The following is a 17,662-nucleotide window of genomic DNA, read 5'->3' as shown; positions in this document are numbered from 1 at the left end:
ACTCACATCAAACAGCACAAAGAGTAAAAACGAACAGACAAGAGCAACAAATAAGTAATAAGCAAATAACCCAAATAATAAACAATAAATAAATAAATAGACAAATAAGAGCAGCAAAATGGAGCAAGCGCGCTAATAGCAGACAGCCAGATCATAGCGCAAAAGAACAGGACGTCATGTAGCAGAGGGTGGAGGGGGGAGGGAATTCAGGATCCGGACAGCTTGGAGCACGAAGCTGTCACTGAGTCTGGTGGTGCGGGAGCGCAGGCATCTGTATCTCTTCCTAGAGGGCAGAAGTACAAACAAAGAATGAGCGGGGTGACTCTCATCACACACAATCGCAGCCGCTTGAGACGGGAGGCGTAAACTTCCTTCAGGGAGGGGAGTGGAGCCCCGATGATTTTACTCGCAGTGGTCACTATGCGCTGCAGGGCCTTCATGTTGTACTCAGAGCAGCCACCACCCCACACACTCACTCTGGTCAGGGCGTTGTTTTTTTCCTCTCGAAGCCCAACCAGCTGGACGTGGTGTTCTTTGTTCTCGTTCCTCACCGACCTTGAGGTGTTATCCACCGGTACTCCCCTCGTCCCGTACCATCCCGTACTCCCTGTCTGGTCCTGTTTTACAACACTTCGCAGAACCCCCCCACACACACACACCAATCCACACAAGCACTCCAATATAATATAATCAATATAATATCTATATTATATTGATATGATTATATGTTTCACACAACCTTAAAAAATATGTTTGCAAACTGCTAAAAGCACATTTATCTTTAATTTATACGAGTTCCAAAAATGGCTAGAGATTGAAATTAGTTAGTAGATAATAGTAAATATAAATCACAGTGAAACCTTTATTTGGCGATACTAAAAAAATAAACTGACCTGTGACGCAAAACCCGGGAGCATCCCTGGGAGGTGTATGATCTCCTGCGAGCTGGATGCCTCTTCCTCGTATTTTGCGACTATTCTATATATTATCTATATATTCCTCTGCAGAGGTGACCAAACGTTTGTTCACGAAGGCCCGCAGCGGCAAAGGCGGTGACATTTTGGGCTAAATGTAGATTTCGGCCAAGTGTTTGCAAAATTGGCGTCTATTCGCTAGGTGGATGTAGCTGACGGAAGGCAGACTCAACTTTTTTCTTTTTTTTTTAAAGGTGAATGGCGTCATTTTTCGCCATCATTTGGCTGGAGTATGAATTGGAACTTTAAGTCATCCCTTACAAAAGTCACTTACTTTTTCATCAATACATTTATCCACACTATAACGTGTAATCTCGTTTGTGTAAGTGACATTTCGAATACATTATTGCACGGTATTATGGCTTTATTCGAAAAATGTATAACTATCGCAATCTTATATGTGAGCTACTTGCTGCTATCTAGTGGACAAAAAGTGTAGTTCTAATTGTACGGAATTTTTTAAACATTTATTGTCTCGTTTCAATGAAGTGCTACAGAAAACCAATGAATAATTTCAGTTGAGAAGCTGACATTGTAAATGAGGAATAGTTCTCAACTGAGCTACGTAGGTTTCAAAGTAGGGTTACGGTATCAAAGTAGGGTTTTGAACCAGTTAGGGTTTCAAATTCAGGTTTCAAACAAAAGTTAGGGTTTATAAGTAGGCTTGGTGTTTGAAATGCTTTTGTTCCATTCCCCACTGTTTCCATTGTTGAAGTATTCTTCCCTTCTTTTGTTTCTTGAGGGCTTGGAAACAATCATTAAGAAAACATTCAGCGATCGACTCCCAAATTGATTTTTACTATGCAGCTGAAATATTCCATTCCATAACACACAATAAGAGTAGTCGGTCCGTTTGCATCGAGCACCGCACAAGCACAAGTGATGGCGCTCATCCCTTCCGGTCCCAATTCGCCACATGATTGGCACGGCTTTGCGGCCTGCCCAAAGTTTGCCCTTCTTTGCGTCATCTCACGCGTTGTGTTTGCCAAGCTCTCGGGCCTCCTTGACCAGCTCCATCAGGCTGGCCAACATGGCCACATCGGCAGGGTCCACACCCATCTGCTCGATCTGAGGTGGAGCACACAACAAAAATAGAACGATCGTTTGGGTTGCACGTTCTTCAGCGTGATAGGGAGAAGAGAAGACGTGGGAGAAAAACGAATCTCCATCCCAGCCCCTCACCTGTTCCCGCAAGTACTCCACATCCAGAGCCAGCTGAAGTCGGATCTTGGTGTCGTCTGATGGGCCGCCGTTTGTTCCGGCCGGGCTGGCACTGGTAGCGGCGGCAGCTCCTTTCCTGGCTTGCTTCAGTCGCTTCAGACTCTCCTCCATCTTTCTCACGGAGCTCAGAACCTCAGAAATGGTCTCGTAGTACCTGGTGCACACACACGCGTCCATGTCCTCAAATCATTACCATTGTCTTGAATGACCCCAAATGACACATTTATTTGAACACTTTGTATTTAGTTTTACAATTAGCATTTTACTTTGAAATGTATTAAACACCTTTTCAAAGTTTGCCTCATTTTTTAATGTATTTGTTTATTTTAAACAATATTAGAAGGTTTTACAATGTAATTTGTTACTTAATAATTTTCTTTGTACAAATTTTGAAACCTTTTATATTTTCATGAATGAATTTATTTTCACACATTTTTTAAGTACTAACTATATTTTGAAATGCATGTATGTAATTATTTCGAAGAAAAAACAAAACAAAAAGGACATTGATTTTTCCTCCACGATCAAAACTTGATTCTGCGTGCGCTCACCTCTGCGTGCATTCAGAAAGCGTGACTGTCAGCCACCGGCGCACCGTGGCCGCGTCCACCAGGCCCGTTGAGTCGCTCAGCAGCTGATGTAACGGCTTCAAGGCATTGTCCATGTACGCAGACGCTCGCACGGGCACCTCCTATCGGCACAAGACAGAAGAAAAAGAAGAAGCGTACTCAACGTCGCGTTAGGCTGCGACGGCGGTGACAATTCGGGCACTCCGGTGACCAACCTTGTTAGTCCTGCGGTAGAGTCGGGGCACCTCAGATGCGCTCTTGAGGAAGCGGCAGCTACGCTCGCTCAGGTGTTGGGTCATGCGGGTGCTGAGGGCCGGGATGCTGCTAGACAGGCACGCATTAGAATCCGCTAATGCCTCTGGGGAAAACACAATACCGCTGTTTTCAGATCGCTCACCGATTGACACGTTCCACTACCGACAGAAAAGCAAAAGGAGGCAGTGACATTAAAAGGATTGTCACTCACCTTCCACAATGACAAAGTTTGTGAAGCCGATGTCTTCTAATCGCTGTCTGACCATTTCTGACACTTCTGGTAACTACAAAAAAAGGAGACGAATTTAAACCCTTCAGATTTACACCTGCCGAGGCTGAAAAACTCTACTTTCCAATCTGACTGAATTAAACTAGGGTTACGGATTCAAAGTAGGGCTTGAAACTAGAGTTAGGGTTTCAAACTAAGGATAGTGTTTCAATCTATCTTTGGACAGAGTTTCAAAGTGGGATGAGGGTGAAGTAGTAAATATGATCATTGCGCTTACTCGCTCTTGTAGTTTTTGGACGTCAGCTGCAATGCGGACCAGCTGTTTGGTGGACAGCGAGGCGGGACTGCCGCTCTCGCTGCCTGTCTCTTCCACAGACGTCCTGCTGGAGGTGGACGACGCCGAACTGGGGAGGGGCCTGCTGGGCTCTTTGCTCACCTCGGGCGGAGCGGCCTCGGTCAGCACCTGTTCGCCGAGCCAATCCGTCAACAAGTCCTGAAATGACCATCGGTGGTTTATCCCCGAAAGCTGACCTCATTCAGGAAGGTGCCATATCGCGAGTAAAGCTGCAGCGTCAGCTTCCAGAAGCGATGAGCCAATGGCGGCAGGTAGACTTTGTCAGCCCAGCACCGCATCAGGCAAGACCACAGCGACGCTGACGCCTGAAGGTGGTACGCGCTGCCAGCTAGTGGGAAGCCAAGATTTTTACAAAGGCTATTTATGGACTTCATTAATTCAATGGACATTGTGACAAAATTGGACCCCCCCCCTCAAAAAAAAGAAAGTTGGAATCCAAACACACACCTGGCGCCACCTCTAACCCGTCACCAATGGCGTTCTCCAGGTTTCCCGCTATTTCTCGGTACCTAGAAAAGCATTCAGATGTTTCAAAGAAGTGAGTCACTGTTACACAGCACAGCACACATGCATCCTAGTAAAAATATTAATGCAATCTGATAATTGAATTTCTGCTCAGTTGTTTGTAATGACATTAAAATAACAAAACAAAAAGTATTATTCATAAACATTACCTGAGAATAACAAACATATTTACTTATTTAAACATAAAAAAATGGAAGCTAGATAATTAGTAAAACTTGATTTTGAAATTATAATACATTTTATGAGTTTATTTGACTGGGATAGGGAACAAATTTGAATCCTCGGCGAGATGGCAAAGTGACTTTGTTCCAACATGAAAAGCGCACACAAGCTTTCACCTCAGCTGGAAGTAGACGGGCAGGTTCCATTTATTGTGGAAGGTGACGTAGGACGGATGCGCTCGCAGTCGCCTCACGCTGGCCTGCGAACTGCACTGGCGCTCGAACCGACGAACAAACTCAGCGCTGGCACTGTAACGCTACAAATGAAGAGCGACCAGATGATAAGGAGGGAGGAGGTGAGTGTGAAGTGGCGTCCTTTTTTGTCTGTCGTACCTGGTAGAAAATGTCGGGGTTTCCAGGGTTGAAGAGGTAAGATAGCCTCTCCTCGATCCCTTTCACCATCTCGGGCCACACTGAGTTGACTGGGAAGTCGTAGCCGGGAACGATGTCGGCTTTGTCGCTGTCCAGAGAAGGAACATCCATGTAGAGCTTACTCAAGCAGATTTTTTTATCAGGTCCGACTCCAAATACTTTGCCTTGAAGCACGCTTAGAATAGTTTGGCTTGTGCATGTTTATCTTAAAGGCAATGATTGGTTATTTTCCCAATTATGAGTCAAGGACTTATTTATTTTTGTTTACTAACCTGGATACGGCTCCTCCAGTCACCTCTCTCAGGAGTCTGCAGTGATGAGGAACAAACTCCAGCAGCCTAGAGAACATCGCCTGAAGACCGTCGGGACTGGACTTGACCACCTCCTCCACAATCACCTACCGGCAGGAGGAGGAAGGAAAGACTTCTCACACAGACACTTTGAGGAGAGAGTGGCCTCGATGCCCAGGTTTTGGCACCTTTACCTGATCCATGAAAGGTTTGACCAGCACTTGTCCCACCAGCGCCTCAGCGTCTCGCGTCTTGTCGATGGTGGCGTACGTCCTGAGGCAGTGGCGCACCATGTCCATGTTGGACGTCTGCAGACCCTCAATGAGAAGACCCTCCAGGGACTGCTGCAACATGGACGTAATGCCCGCAATGCGCTGGAGGGGCCCACGCAAACGATTACGGAGGATGCCGGCGACCGAGTTGCTTGTGGACGAGCTCGATGAAAACTCACCGGTCTGACTTTGTCCAGCAGAGGCATGCCTTTGCTCTGCACAGCGTGGAACTGGAGCTGGTTGAACTCGGTGGCGATCCTCTCCAAGATCTGACCTGCTAACAAGGGGCTGGACACGGCATGACATGACATATGACGCTGATGAGGACAAGTGCTAGCGAAAAATATGTGACACCTGTTGCTTTCCAGTGAGTTGGACTCTTTGGGGTTCTGTGAGTTGAGGATTTTTTCAATCTTCTCCACTGAGCGCACCACTTGAATCAACCTCAGGACACAAACCTGACAGACACAATGGAATTAAAAGACACACAAAAAAGAACTGCGTCGTTCCAAGAAAATAACAATGTAAGGCCCCAACCTTCTTCTTCTGCAGGTCTTCTTGTTTGAACAGTTGCAAATCTATAGCTTGTATCACCTCGCTGACGCACGACCGAAGGCTCTGCACACATATGATCATCAGCGCTCATTCCAACAGGAGTATATTAAATACATATTAAACTTAAATACAGACCATGACTTCCTCCCGTAGCTGTCCAAGTGGCACGGAGAGCTGATTGAGGGCTTTGTCCATCCCCACCTGAGACAAGATGACACATGTTTGTGGCCGTTACCCTACCTGGAAACAGCTCTCCGGGAGGCGTAACCCGTAAACAAATCAAATAGCACAAAGGCAAAACAAGCGCTCACCAAATTGGTGGAGAGGTTGACAAAGTCAGCATAATCTTTGTTGATAAGCTCCACCATGGCTGTTTTGAGTAGCTTGTAGTAGAGCTCCAAGTCCACCCTCATCTCCTCAAGCTGCACCTGCTTCCGACACTCGGCCACGAAGTGATCCACGTCAAAGTCATCCTAGAGACACACTAACAACTGTAAATCCTCAAGGAATGGCACAGTTACTACAGAAAGAAGCCCTTACATACTTTTTGCATCGGCTATCAGTGTAGTCGGGTGACAAGCTAAAACGGGCGATCGATTACGTTCATGAAGACGAACCTTACCTTCATAAAAACGTCCTTGTCGAAGCACAGAGATTCAGGGCCCTTTGGTAAATTCATAATGAAATAAACAAAGCAGAAACAACATAAAAAACAAGAAAAAGATGACAACTGCTAGTGTTTGCAGTTACTTCCGCAAACATGGCACATTACCAACGAAGAATTCTTGATGACCACAGCGCTGTCTAGAGGGCGGAGGACTGCAGCGTGTTACTGCATTGGCATCGTAAAACTAAGAGGGAATGTCTGGATTACAAATTTGGATATAAAGAAAATCTTCAATAACATAAAAGACCGCAAATTTTCCACAATTATCAATACAGCAATAATTGCAGACCAGATGTAACCATGTAAGGTTACTGCATCCTGTAAGAAATACACATGTGCCGAATAAATAAGTGATCGTAAATCTCGTATTTCAGCCTCTTTTGTACGTGGTGTTATACGAGGGAATAAATCTTAAAGGGCTGCAACATTGTCGGAAACTGCGGCAAGAGAAGCCATTCCAACTCCCCTGGGGATACTTGGTTGTAAATGACGCGTTCAGGGAACACTAGGTAGTAGGAGAACTCATGTTTTGGGAGGGGAGAAGTTAGTTCAATAGAATTAAATGTAATCTTGATGTGTGACATTGAAACGGGTGTTTGTCATGTCTGTTTCTTTAGTTTGTTCATGAAATTTCATCTTGGGGTTGTTTCTAGAGAATTTGAGTCCAAGTCTCGAGTAGTTTTTCACATTATCCCTGTTGGGATTATCGCACCATTAGTTTGTGTCCAGCAGGAGGCGTAAACGTTCCATAATCCTTAGGCGGATCAACCCCGGATCCCAAAAACAGGTGCTCACAAGCCATTCCCGAAGGAAAGAAGGTGGTGCCTGTGCTTTTCTGCGAGATCGTGACGACTTCCGCGTCGGAGGGCGAGGAGGGAGGGAGAGAGCGGCTGATCCGAGCATCAGCAGCAAGACAAGCGCCACCATCGCCGCAGAGGGCGAGAGATGGCGGAGTGCGGCCGGAAGGCGCTGTCCCTCCTGGAGGCGGCCCGCTCCCGCTACGAAAGCCTGCAGATATCCGACGACGTGTTCGGCGAGTCTGGGGACGACAGCAGCGACAACCCGTTCTACAGCACGTCAGGAGACTCGGACTCGGACAACTACATCGCAGAGGCGGGCGAGGAGGACAAGCAGCAGCAGCACCACCATTATCATCATCATCATCCCCACCACTACCACCACCACCATCACCAAAGACGGCCCGACAGAGAGAGCTCACACGGCGGGGGAGCAGGGGCAGGCAGCCCCGGTCCGCCCGGTACTCTGTCCCGGAGCCAAGCCGAGGAGCAAGGCTGGACGGAGACCCTGCAAGATGTCACCGTGCCGCCGTTTAAAGGCTCTTACGGTGAGGCGGGATGAGGAAGGTCGCGCTCACGTTTTATGACAGCACATCGATGGCAATTGTAGCTCATTTTATCGTACGTGTGTGTGTGTGTGTGTGTGTGTGTGTGTGTGTGTGTGTGTGTGTGTGTGTGTGTGTGTGTGTGTGTGTGTGTGTGTTGGGGGGGGGGGGGGGGGGGGGGTGACACAGCATCATTAATTGCTGTCAGTGGTCACAATATGAAGAGAGAGAGACAGCCCTGCATTAAAAATGCCCGGCAGTTAAGCAATATAATTTTGTTATTGAGTCACTGATGATTGAAAAAGGGGACATGTGGCAGTTTCTAATATTTGGACATCTGATGTGGAACTACTGCATATTGATGATGTGACGGGACATTTTTAATAGGTGTGCCCCATTCTAATCAAAAAAGGATACACCATTATTTAATTAGTTGTAGTGCAGTGTCAGAGGATCAGTCGGGGAGTGAAGTTCTGCACTGAAGCAGGCCCAATTGTTGTAAATGACGACTTGTGGACACATTGCGCCGTTGCTGGCAGTGTGAAGAAACGTAGATCTTCTTTAGACGCACTGGAGGGCGAGTCGGTTTTGGTGTGCAGAGCATTCCTTCATTCCTGCCCAGGTTGTAAATTGATTTGGACCACACTGTCATTCTGTGGGGCTGCAGTACTTGAAATTTCTACAAATGGTGTTTTTTTTTTTCCGACAAATTAAAAATTCAATCTTCTAATTGTGTCCACTTTATGACAGTAAAGCAGCTGTTGTTAGGCAACCGTCGGAATAGTACAGACTGCAGTGGCGGAGCTGGGGTGGGTCACTACAGCACTACTACAAATTTATTGTCTGCAGTTGACTTCAAGTCACCTGGGATGAGAATGGCTGGCTCAATATTCAAAGTTTTCCCGGATGCTTTACATCCTGCACCTGTTTGTTTGGTGGTGTTTGCACAGCATTGTTCTGAATTTGCACAACCGCCGTGGGTGCGGCCAACATATTCGTCCATCCTCCCGAAACTTGAAATGCACAAGGTGTGTGCTTACTGATTCTCAGATGGCCATTTCTCCTACCAGTTAGAAGTCCGCTTCCTGCTTTTTTGTCAGCTGACTGACATTGATGTGACAGCCCACCGCCACAGGGGGCTCCGCGCCGTGTACATAAATCATCAGCGGCCGTCAAAAAGCCAGAAATCATTTCAGCCTGGCTTTAAAATTCCATCTGGTCTCCACTTGGCTTGGAAACAGCAGTTTGAAAGCATTCCAGGTTTTCGACTACGTGTTTTTTTTTTTTTAAGATTGACTCCAGGTCAAGTTTCTCTTATCTTCATTTCGGGGTCGTGCGAGGGTGATGGAGGAGGGCCAAGATTATGAAATGATGTAACCGCTTATGGTGATGTTGGAAGGGATTTAAAACACTGATTTGCTCTCAAGAGATCAGGGATGGGCTGGGTCTGCTGTGTTTTGACTGTCGTCTGTGTGTTATGCAACGTTTAAATGTATGTTGCTGTTTTAAAGATTGTGGGAAATTAGAAAATGATCACACAGATGGAACTATTTTGTTTGAGTTGATCCAGAGCCAGATAGTCCAATTGCTCCATCCGTCCACAGGGAACAAAATGCATATTTGCTAGAATAATTTCATTATCTTCCTCCGCTCCTGCTGCTTTTGATTCGCTCCTGCCTGCCAGGAGGAAAAAAAATACGGCAGTGAGTAAGTGAGTCACATCCCGAGCAACCATTCCTTTTGGCCCTATCCTCCTTCTTGTAGCTTGCAAGTCTAATGGAATTCAAATGTAGAAGAAGCATCAGAAGCCGTGGGCTGAGTGGACGACGGCTGCTCATCGGCCCACGTCTTATTTTGTACCCGCCGTGCTGCTTCCTCGCATGTATTAAATGGGACTCGGCAAGCTCGCTCTAATTTATTAGCCACTGAAGGAGAGATGATAGTGTTACGCCTCTCCAATGTTGTGCAACTCATTCCAGGTCCCGCTCAGAAGATGCCGGCAACGGCGAGCGCTCTGGACTTCTTCCAACTCTTCGTCCCAGACAACTGCATCCAAAACATGGTGACGCAGACCAACATGTACGCCAAAAAGTTCCAGGAGCGCTTTGGCTCCGACGAGGGCTGGCGTCCCGTCACGGCCCAGGAGATGAAGGCCTTCCTGGGCTTCGTCACGTCCACCAGTGTGCACCACTGCGAGTCGGTGCTGAGCATCTGGAGCTCGGGCTTCTTTAGCAACCGCAGCATCGCGCTCAAGATGAGCCAGGCGCGTTTCGAGAAGATCCTCAAGTACTTCCACATCGTGGCATTCAGGCCGTCGCAGGGGAGCAACCAGGGCCTGTACAAGATTCAGCCCTTCTTGGACTCGCTGCAGCAAGCTTTCAGCTGCACCTTCAAGCCTTCGCAGACCCAGGTGAGTCCACACCAGCAATATCCATTCCAGTCAGTTAGACTTCTTTAAATAAAAAAAGAAAACGTTCATTTCCCACTTCACTCATTCCTCCACGAGAGCTGGGAAAATCAAATTGCACTTTGCACTTCACGTTTGGCGCGATAACACAAAAAAAAATGCTCATGATTGAGGTCGAGCCAAGTGAGACCCCCGCAAGGAATGACAATCTGAGGGTAGTCTGTGTGTGTGTGTGTGTGTCACGCGAAGAATTGTGTATCTAGGCCAGCATACTTTATCTGTAAGACGTCAATGCCAGCGGGTGTCATGGCTGTCCAAAATCCATTTCACTCAATGTGACCCAAAAAGCTCGAGTTTAAAGTTTTGCCTTGATGATTAAATATTGCTTGCTGATTTGATTGACGTTGCCAGAGAGTTATTGATTGAACATAAGGTTTATTATTGGTGTGGTTCCAGATTGCAGCGGTGCACTGTAGCACAACGAGCATTGTTTCTAACGTCATGATGGATCTAATTAGCTTAAGAAGCTGTTCCTAATCGAGTGGCTAGCGAATGTCATTTGCCATCCAGCTCAGTATTTGACAGGGAAATGTTAAATGAGGAGGAGGAGGAAGAGCAGTCAAAGCCACAGCAAGGACAAATCACATGCACATGAAACATTATTTGTCTCTAAAGCGTTAGCGTGTTGAGCAATTTTAGCAATAGCTGTAAGGATGAACATTGGTCAGCAAACCAGAAACGGCATTTTTTGTCACGACCCAACAAAGAGGCTGACCTGACTGGTTGCCATGGAAACAGTCGCACCACTGTCAGGACAAACATGCAGGGCAAGGAGGAATTATGTAACGTTCCATGTTTAGACAAGCCATCTTTTGGATGCAGCAGTTTAAGTAAGGGCTGAGCAGAAATCCTCTATTGCGAGCACTTTTAGGCGGAAAAACAAAACAAAACAAAACAAGCAAATGGTCCCCAACGGATTACTTGGACAACCACGAGAGAAATTATACAACATAAGAAAATTGAGCAACCGTCCAAATGAATAATAACAGAACGGGGTGTGCAGACTTATATCCACTATTTGCTTGCTTGTTCAAGTGGGATTTTTTTTTTTTGCTTGGCAGGTTCTTCACGAACCCTTAATAGACGAGGACCCGGTTTTCATCAGCACCTGTACTGAACGCGAGCAACGGAAGAGGAAGAAGAGGAAGTTCAGTCTTTGGGTTCGACAGTGCACCTCCACCGGATTCATTTGTCAGGTGCGTGGATGGAGCCATCACTGATTAAAATCTAAGTAGAAGCACTGTGCAGCTTTATTTTTAAAAAAAGAAATGAAAGAAATGACGCCATTGTGTTGCAAACCTGATCCCGCCCATTCAGCAAACACATTCCAATTATTTCTGATGATTACCACTCAACCGATGCGTCTGCTCTGACTTGTGCTGACGACGAGACGGAGAGGAGTAAGACGAGTTAATGGAGCCAATCGATCAGATTCCATTAGCCATCACACGCACGCATACTCGCACACGCACGCAGGCCACTTAGCAGGATAGCCACAGGCAGGCTACATGTTGGCTAATCATCCTAATGCAGCGCTTGTCATCAACAAGATGGACGTCCCTCCTCTTTTGTGTGCGCAGATCTCGGTTCATCTGAAAGAGGGTCAAGGTTCGGACGGGCTGGCCGCCCTCAAGAACAAACTTCAGCTGCACAGTCTGGTGGCCAAGCAGCTGTGCCAGAACATCTCTGGCAAGAACACCATCGTCTTCACGGGGCCGTCCATCACCAGCCTCGGACTCTTCACCGAGTTCAGCAAGCAAGGTCCGTCCGATCGCACGACGGCATTCGATGCACGTCGTCATGGTGCTTGTGTTCCTGTGCAGACATTTACTGCTGTGGCCTGCTGAGCACACGCAAGAGTGACTGCACAGGCCTGCCGCAGAACATGCTGGTGTGCGGCTCCACGCCGGCGCAGCGCGGACACTGGCGGGTGATGATGCAAGGCAGCATGTCGCTCATCAGCTGGTACAACAAGGGCCACTTCAGGTTCCTCACCAACGCCTACTCGCCCACCAAGCAAGGTAGGCGACTTGGATCCATTTTCGAGATGGATCCGGTCACCATATAAACAGTCAGCGAAAGTTTTCATCTCAACAAGTGTGTTTGCGTCAGGTTTGATCATCAAGCGAAAAAGCGGCGAGGTGGCGTGTCCCCTGGCGGTGGAGGCCTTCGCCGCGCACCTCAGCTATATCTGCAAATACGACGACAAGTTCAGCAAGTATGTGTCCCTGAGTGCAAAAATTTCAACACGTCCCTAATGAAGCGTCTAACGAGCGCGTATCACGTGTGCCCCTGTGTGCCGCCAGATATTTTATCTTCCACAAGCCCAACAAGACGTGGCAGCAGGTGTTCTGGCTGAGCATCAGCATCGCCATCAACAACGCCTACGTGCTCTACAAGATGTCCGACGCCTACGCCGCCAAGCGCTACAGCCGCGCGCAGTTTGGAGAGAGACTGGTCAAGGAGCTGCTGGACGTGGACGATGACTCGCCCACGCCGTGAGGAGGCCGCCGCCAGGGGGTGCCCTTCACCTGACACCCACCATCACATTCACATTGACACCCCACTTCCACCACCACAATACTTAAGCAGTGCCAACTTGTCCTCGGGTCCATTTGGGTCGTACCGTAAATAATACGGAACATCACTTCTACAGTAAGAGCCGTCACGGGATAGGGAGAGTCGCTAAGTGTGAAGATAACATGTCATAACATGAGATCACGTGAGTGTTACAAGACAGTACTTTCTCATTTCTGACTCTGAAATGCCGGAGAAAATGTGTAACGTGTTATTCAAAACCAACAATGGCAACAATGTCCCCCTATTGTAGCATTCAACAATCTTACTCAAAATGAAGGTGTTGCTAGGCAACAAACACTATTTTGCCCAGTGGACAGGGAATAAAATAATCATTAAAAAAAAAGACACGTTATGCATTTTTTTGGGTCGTAATTTAAAACAATTTCCAGAGTAACAAATTTTGTCATCACACCTCCAGGATGAAGAGTTCAAATTTGTACATCCGACAAAACTCATTGCAGCTCTCCTTACTTTTTGGCTTTTACATAACGACTAGAGCGTTGAATACTTGGGGGGGAGGGGGGATGTTGTTGCTTGAAAGTGGCTCAGGATCTTCACCCAGCATATACCATCATGTAATGGGCTGGAAGAAGCGCAGAAGGGGTTACTTGGACACATGTTCACAAATTTAGTGGTTGTTTAAATTCATACGAGGTGGGTCGGAAGACCTGATTGTTCATATAAAATTAAAGAAATGATATTTCCCACAATATGTGCCCCTTTAAATACTAAAAGTGAAAGTGAACCAATGAAGTGGATGTTCCGGATGACAATGAAAGCTTGTGTACATATCGATGTATGAACTTAAGTCAATCAATTTGCTGTAATCAAGTCGGCACTGTACATTGTGTGTTTCTATTTTGTTTACAAATCACGCAGACCCAAGATTGTCATTTTGTTGATTACTAATCCAAAGCAACGTCGTCGTCACTTGTGTGTGTGTGTGTGAGAGAACTAGTACAAAATGAAATATTACGCACTGACTTTTAGTAACCTTCACTTCAATATTAAACACAGGCCACATGCAAAAAGTTGCAATTAAACAAACAATAATATAACAACGTGTCTGGAGTTGCCGAAGCTTGACTGGCCTGAAATGTGTAATGTGAGAAGGCCTCTCTATTTTGATTGGCTCTAAAGTCGTGCGATATGAGATGATGTCCTCGTGATGTGCAATATGTGTGCGCGTTTTATCTGTGCAGTGCTTCATTTTCATGTCCACTGAGTGAGTAGAGAGAAATGTGCAATCATCAGCTTCGATGAGGAATTGAGAGCGAGCTAACCGGCACTCATGGCAAACTAACATTTGTTGGACTTTGTTATCTCATAAGCAGGTGCTAATCGGTATCAAGTAGACTTCAATGTTAGGTCAGCTTAGCAGCCACGTAGAGGAGGCAAAAAAATAAAAAAAAAAGTTTCCCCCCCATGCAACTGATGAGCCGGACACACGTACGAATGTGTGTGCGTGTGTGTGCGTGTGTGTGTGCATGTATTGTTGACACCGGGTTGAAACGTGTACAATAACTGGACCAAATAAATTTCAAAAATGTGTGTGATAAGTTGTACGAAGCCTTTGTGTCACTGTCATTTAAACAAAATTAAAATGCATACTTTTTTAAAAGTGAATATCAAGATATTCAATCAAATAACTGAGAAACGTTTGCTAGCTTGATGCTAACACAAATATTAACGCATTGGCAAGTTTGCATATTTAAAGATTTGGATTTTACATCTATGCGCTGGTTTGTGCCATGTTGAAGTTTGTTTAGACAAAAGTGGTACATTGTTGCATCTTGTGCAATCATACATTTTTAAGGGAGCGTGTCAGTTACTGATATTTATATATTATATATATATATATATATATATATATATATATATATATATATATATATATATATATATATATATATATATATATATATATATATATATATATATATTTGCTATGTATATAATATATATATATAATAAATGCTATTTGCGTCAGTTAAAAAAAATCACGTGACCCGCCGATAATAATATCACCCAAAGTTTAACAAATCAAATAATGTGTTTTGCGTATCTGTACAATACACGAGTTTCAGTTTTGGAATTGAATGCTTGGTTAGTTAAAGTCCAATCAGTAGTTTCCCACCTACTTCTAATTTTTGAGCCGTACATTTTAGAATCGTAATGCACTATATGAACAGCAGAGGGCAGCACATCACAACCTGCATTACAGGACGCGCTTGCACATTTTAGGTTTTAATCAAGCACTTTAAAAAAAAGTAAATTCTATGTCAGTTTGTTTTGTGAGATGATTTAAATCGTAATAATAGTTTTGCTTTCATTTGACTTTGATTTGATCTTTCAGAGGTCAACTTGTGTCATCACAAAACTGAAAGCATTACCTGCAGAGCAAGTAAAGGTTTCATGAAGGCCTCTTGGTTTCAATTTGAACATGGAGCTCATTTAGCTTTTGCATGTGCGATATTAATGCCGACATAACTCCCAAATATGATCGGCAGCACAGTGGCCCAGTGGCCGAGCCCTTTCCTGTGTGGAGTTTGCACACCCACACAAACAAGAATCTGAGGCTCAAGGAAGACTCAAAATTGGGCGTAGGTGGGAAGGCTTGGATGACAAATGAGTAAACTGTGTCGTGTTAGAGGTTTAATATTTGTGTTTCATCCAGCACACATTTAAGCAGTTCTATTGTATATATTTTTAAGTTTGTATTTTTTTTTAATTTCACAATATTTAACTGTCAAGGTCAAGAATGACTACTGTGTGAGTGTCCCAATACTTCTGTTTATGTAGCATACATTAAAAAAAGGCGATGGGGAAGACATTAGTCATGACAGAAGTCTCTTCTTTCAAAGATTAATCCTGCCAAATCACCTTTCATGGCTGGCTGCAAAAAAACGGGGCGTTACTCTTCCTTTTTGTTCTTTTTCGAACGATATCATAAAAGATTAGTCATGGAGTTGAATGAAAAGCGCGCCGGTGTTTTCATGAGACTTTCCCAACTTTACAACCGTCGTCTCCAGCATGTCTGGGGCTCTCCACCCAAAGCGACGTACGAGTACACGGCGAGGTTAGTGCAAGGCCAGTGGCGGGGAGAGCACACCTGCCTATTGGAGAGAGGTAACCATATTTGTTGGATGCCAATGCTCTGCGACGGGCTCATGATTAGCATCAATGTGGAGGTAAGCTAAAGATGATTTGAACACAAAAGGTGCAGCAAAACATGAAGACAGACAATAATACGACTCATGGGCAGTTTAAATCTGTAATTATGGCCATACTAAAAGTCAAATTTTATGGAGAGCAATTTTGTTGCTTAATAAATACGTTTTGTTTTTTTATTGGGTGGGATTACAAGTACAAAAATACAAAGAAGAAAAATGTGTGTGTTTTTTCCAGCAAAAGAAAGCAACCAATTGTTGATGCCTTTCAATGAGTAACCGCAAAGGACGCCTGCGTGTTTACCCTCCCTCTTGCGACAAGGCCGCACGTGGCCGCTGCGCGATTGTTTTCAAAATGTCGGACGCCACTTTTGACATGAAATATGACTTTCGATAAGATTTTTTTGTTTTACTGCCAAGATAAGGCTTGCTCGGACCTTTGACACCAACAAGAATGCTCGTTAGGCCTCACTATTACCCGGAGGAGGGCTTGAAACCGTGGGCCGCACGTTTCAAGCCAGGTGATGCCGAGACCGTACAAGTTCTTTGGATTTGAAGCCATTCCGGTTGACTTTTACAATCGGAATAAACCCAATAAAAAGACAAATGATATTTAGCAACAATTTGGCAGAGGTGTACGTGTTGCGTGCATGCACGTATGGCCTGCAGATGGAGCGTCTTGTCTCCCACTCAGGTCACATCCCCACGAGGGGCTCAGAAGCGTAGCGGTTAGCCTATTAGCATGATGATGTTAGAGGGACACGGGGGTGGAATGAGCGCCCCACTTGCAATTGCATGCAGCTGCCAAAGAAGAAGCCATAGGGTGGAAGTGAAAGGGTGTGTAGAGGGCTGGGGGCGGTCATCATCGCCCCCCCCCCATTCACTCACTTGTGTGTGTGTGTGTGTGTGTGTGTGTGTGTGTGTGTGTGTGCGCCATATGTGGAGCAAGTGAGTAGGTGTGAAGGGAGCAGACATCGGGGGAATTCAACCATGACATCGTCATATAATAGAATAATGTTTTATGTCATCGGAAGGAAGGGGCGGCTTTTGAGGGGGTGGAATATTTGCACAAAACACACACATACAGATTACATTTAGACAAGATCCAGGTCCATGTACTAGGACATTCGTGATCCTCACTAGTGAGGCATTTCCACACACTGGTGGGACATGTTTGGCATGCAAGTCAGACAACAACATGGAAACAGTGTGTCAGAGTTAATGAAGGGCTTTTGCGTGATGTTGGTGGCACAAACGTGCAATACACAAAAATGTATTTTCAGAAACAAAACAAAACTGCCAACTAAACTGAACAACTGGATTTGCGCACACGCAACAACAATACGACAGCAGTGAGCAAAGTGATGAAACGACGAGGGACGCCGGAACAAGACGAGTGGCTGGACAGAGCCGATTGGTGGAGAGAAGGAGCAGGACTGGAAACACAACTCGTATGGGTAGTGAGATGCTAATTTTCTAACTTGGCTAGTCGGGTCTATTTGTCAACTTGTGTCAGTCTAAAAAGTGAAGACAAAGAGCGTCCGAGTCCAAGAACCCAGAATGGACGGAAGTTGAAGGCGGGGCTTGTCGGCTCGCGT

General features: G+C 45.6%; 2 protein-coding genes across 3 annotated transcripts; one reads left to right on the top strand and one right to left on the bottom strand.

Moving 5' to 3' along the window:
* Window positions 1-1,751: 1,751 nt before the first annotated feature.
* On the bottom strand, window positions 1,752-6,969 carry cog2 (component of oligomeric golgi complex 2). Of its 2 annotated transcripts, XM_085921454.1 has the most exons (19): window positions 6,611-6,969; window positions 6,461-6,502; window positions 6,150-6,311; window positions 5,974-6,039; window positions 5,821-5,901; window positions 5,638-5,741; window positions 5,463-5,571; window positions 5,206-5,385; window positions 4,994-5,118; window positions 4,683-4,809; window positions 4,467-4,606; window positions 4,051-4,112; window positions 3,780-3,931; window positions 3,526-3,711; window positions 3,231-3,303; window positions 2,980-3,122; window positions 2,747-2,886; window positions 2,157-2,349; window positions 1,752-2,042 (listed from the first exon to the last, which is right to left on the bottom strand). In XM_085921454.1, exons 2-19 carry the CDS (start codon window positions 6,464-6,466, stop codon window positions 1,944-1,946), a joined length of 2,148 nt encoding a protein of 715 aa, XP_085777580.1. In that variant the 5' UTR covers window positions 6,467-6,502; window positions 6,611-6,969; the 3' UTR covers window positions 1,752-1,943. The 2 variants fall into 2 exon arrangements, with proteins under 2 accessions (XP_085777580.1, XP_085777579.1); XM_085921453.1 differs by having other exon boundaries at window positions 6,461-6,968.
* A 289-nt stretch (window positions 6,970-7,258) lies between these two features.
* Window positions 7,259-14,487, top strand: pgbd5 (piggyBac transposable element derived 5). Its single transcript, XM_085921466.1, has 7 exons — window positions 7,259-7,850; window positions 9,827-10,257; window positions 11,376-11,510; window positions 11,895-12,075; window positions 12,138-12,335; window positions 12,427-12,532; window positions 12,621-14,487. The coding sequence occupies exons 1-7, from the start codon at window positions 7,451-7,453 to the stop codon at window positions 12,814-12,816; spliced, it is 1,647 nt and encodes a 548-aa protein (XP_085777592.1). The 5' UTR covers window positions 7,259-7,450; the 3' UTR covers window positions 12,817-14,487.
* Window positions 14,488-17,662: the final 3,175 nt, after the last annotated feature.

The sequence above is a fragment of the Syngnathus leptorhynchus genome, chromosome 10, assembly GCF_054491065.1.
Source record: "Syngnathus leptorhynchus isolate UIUO chromosome 10, UIUO_Slep, whole genome shotgun sequence".
Lineage (NCBI taxonomy): Eukaryota > Metazoa > Chordata > Actinopteri > Syngnathiformes > Syngnathidae > Syngnathus > Syngnathus leptorhynchus.
This window is presented reverse-complemented; position numbering and strand designations above follow the sequence as displayed.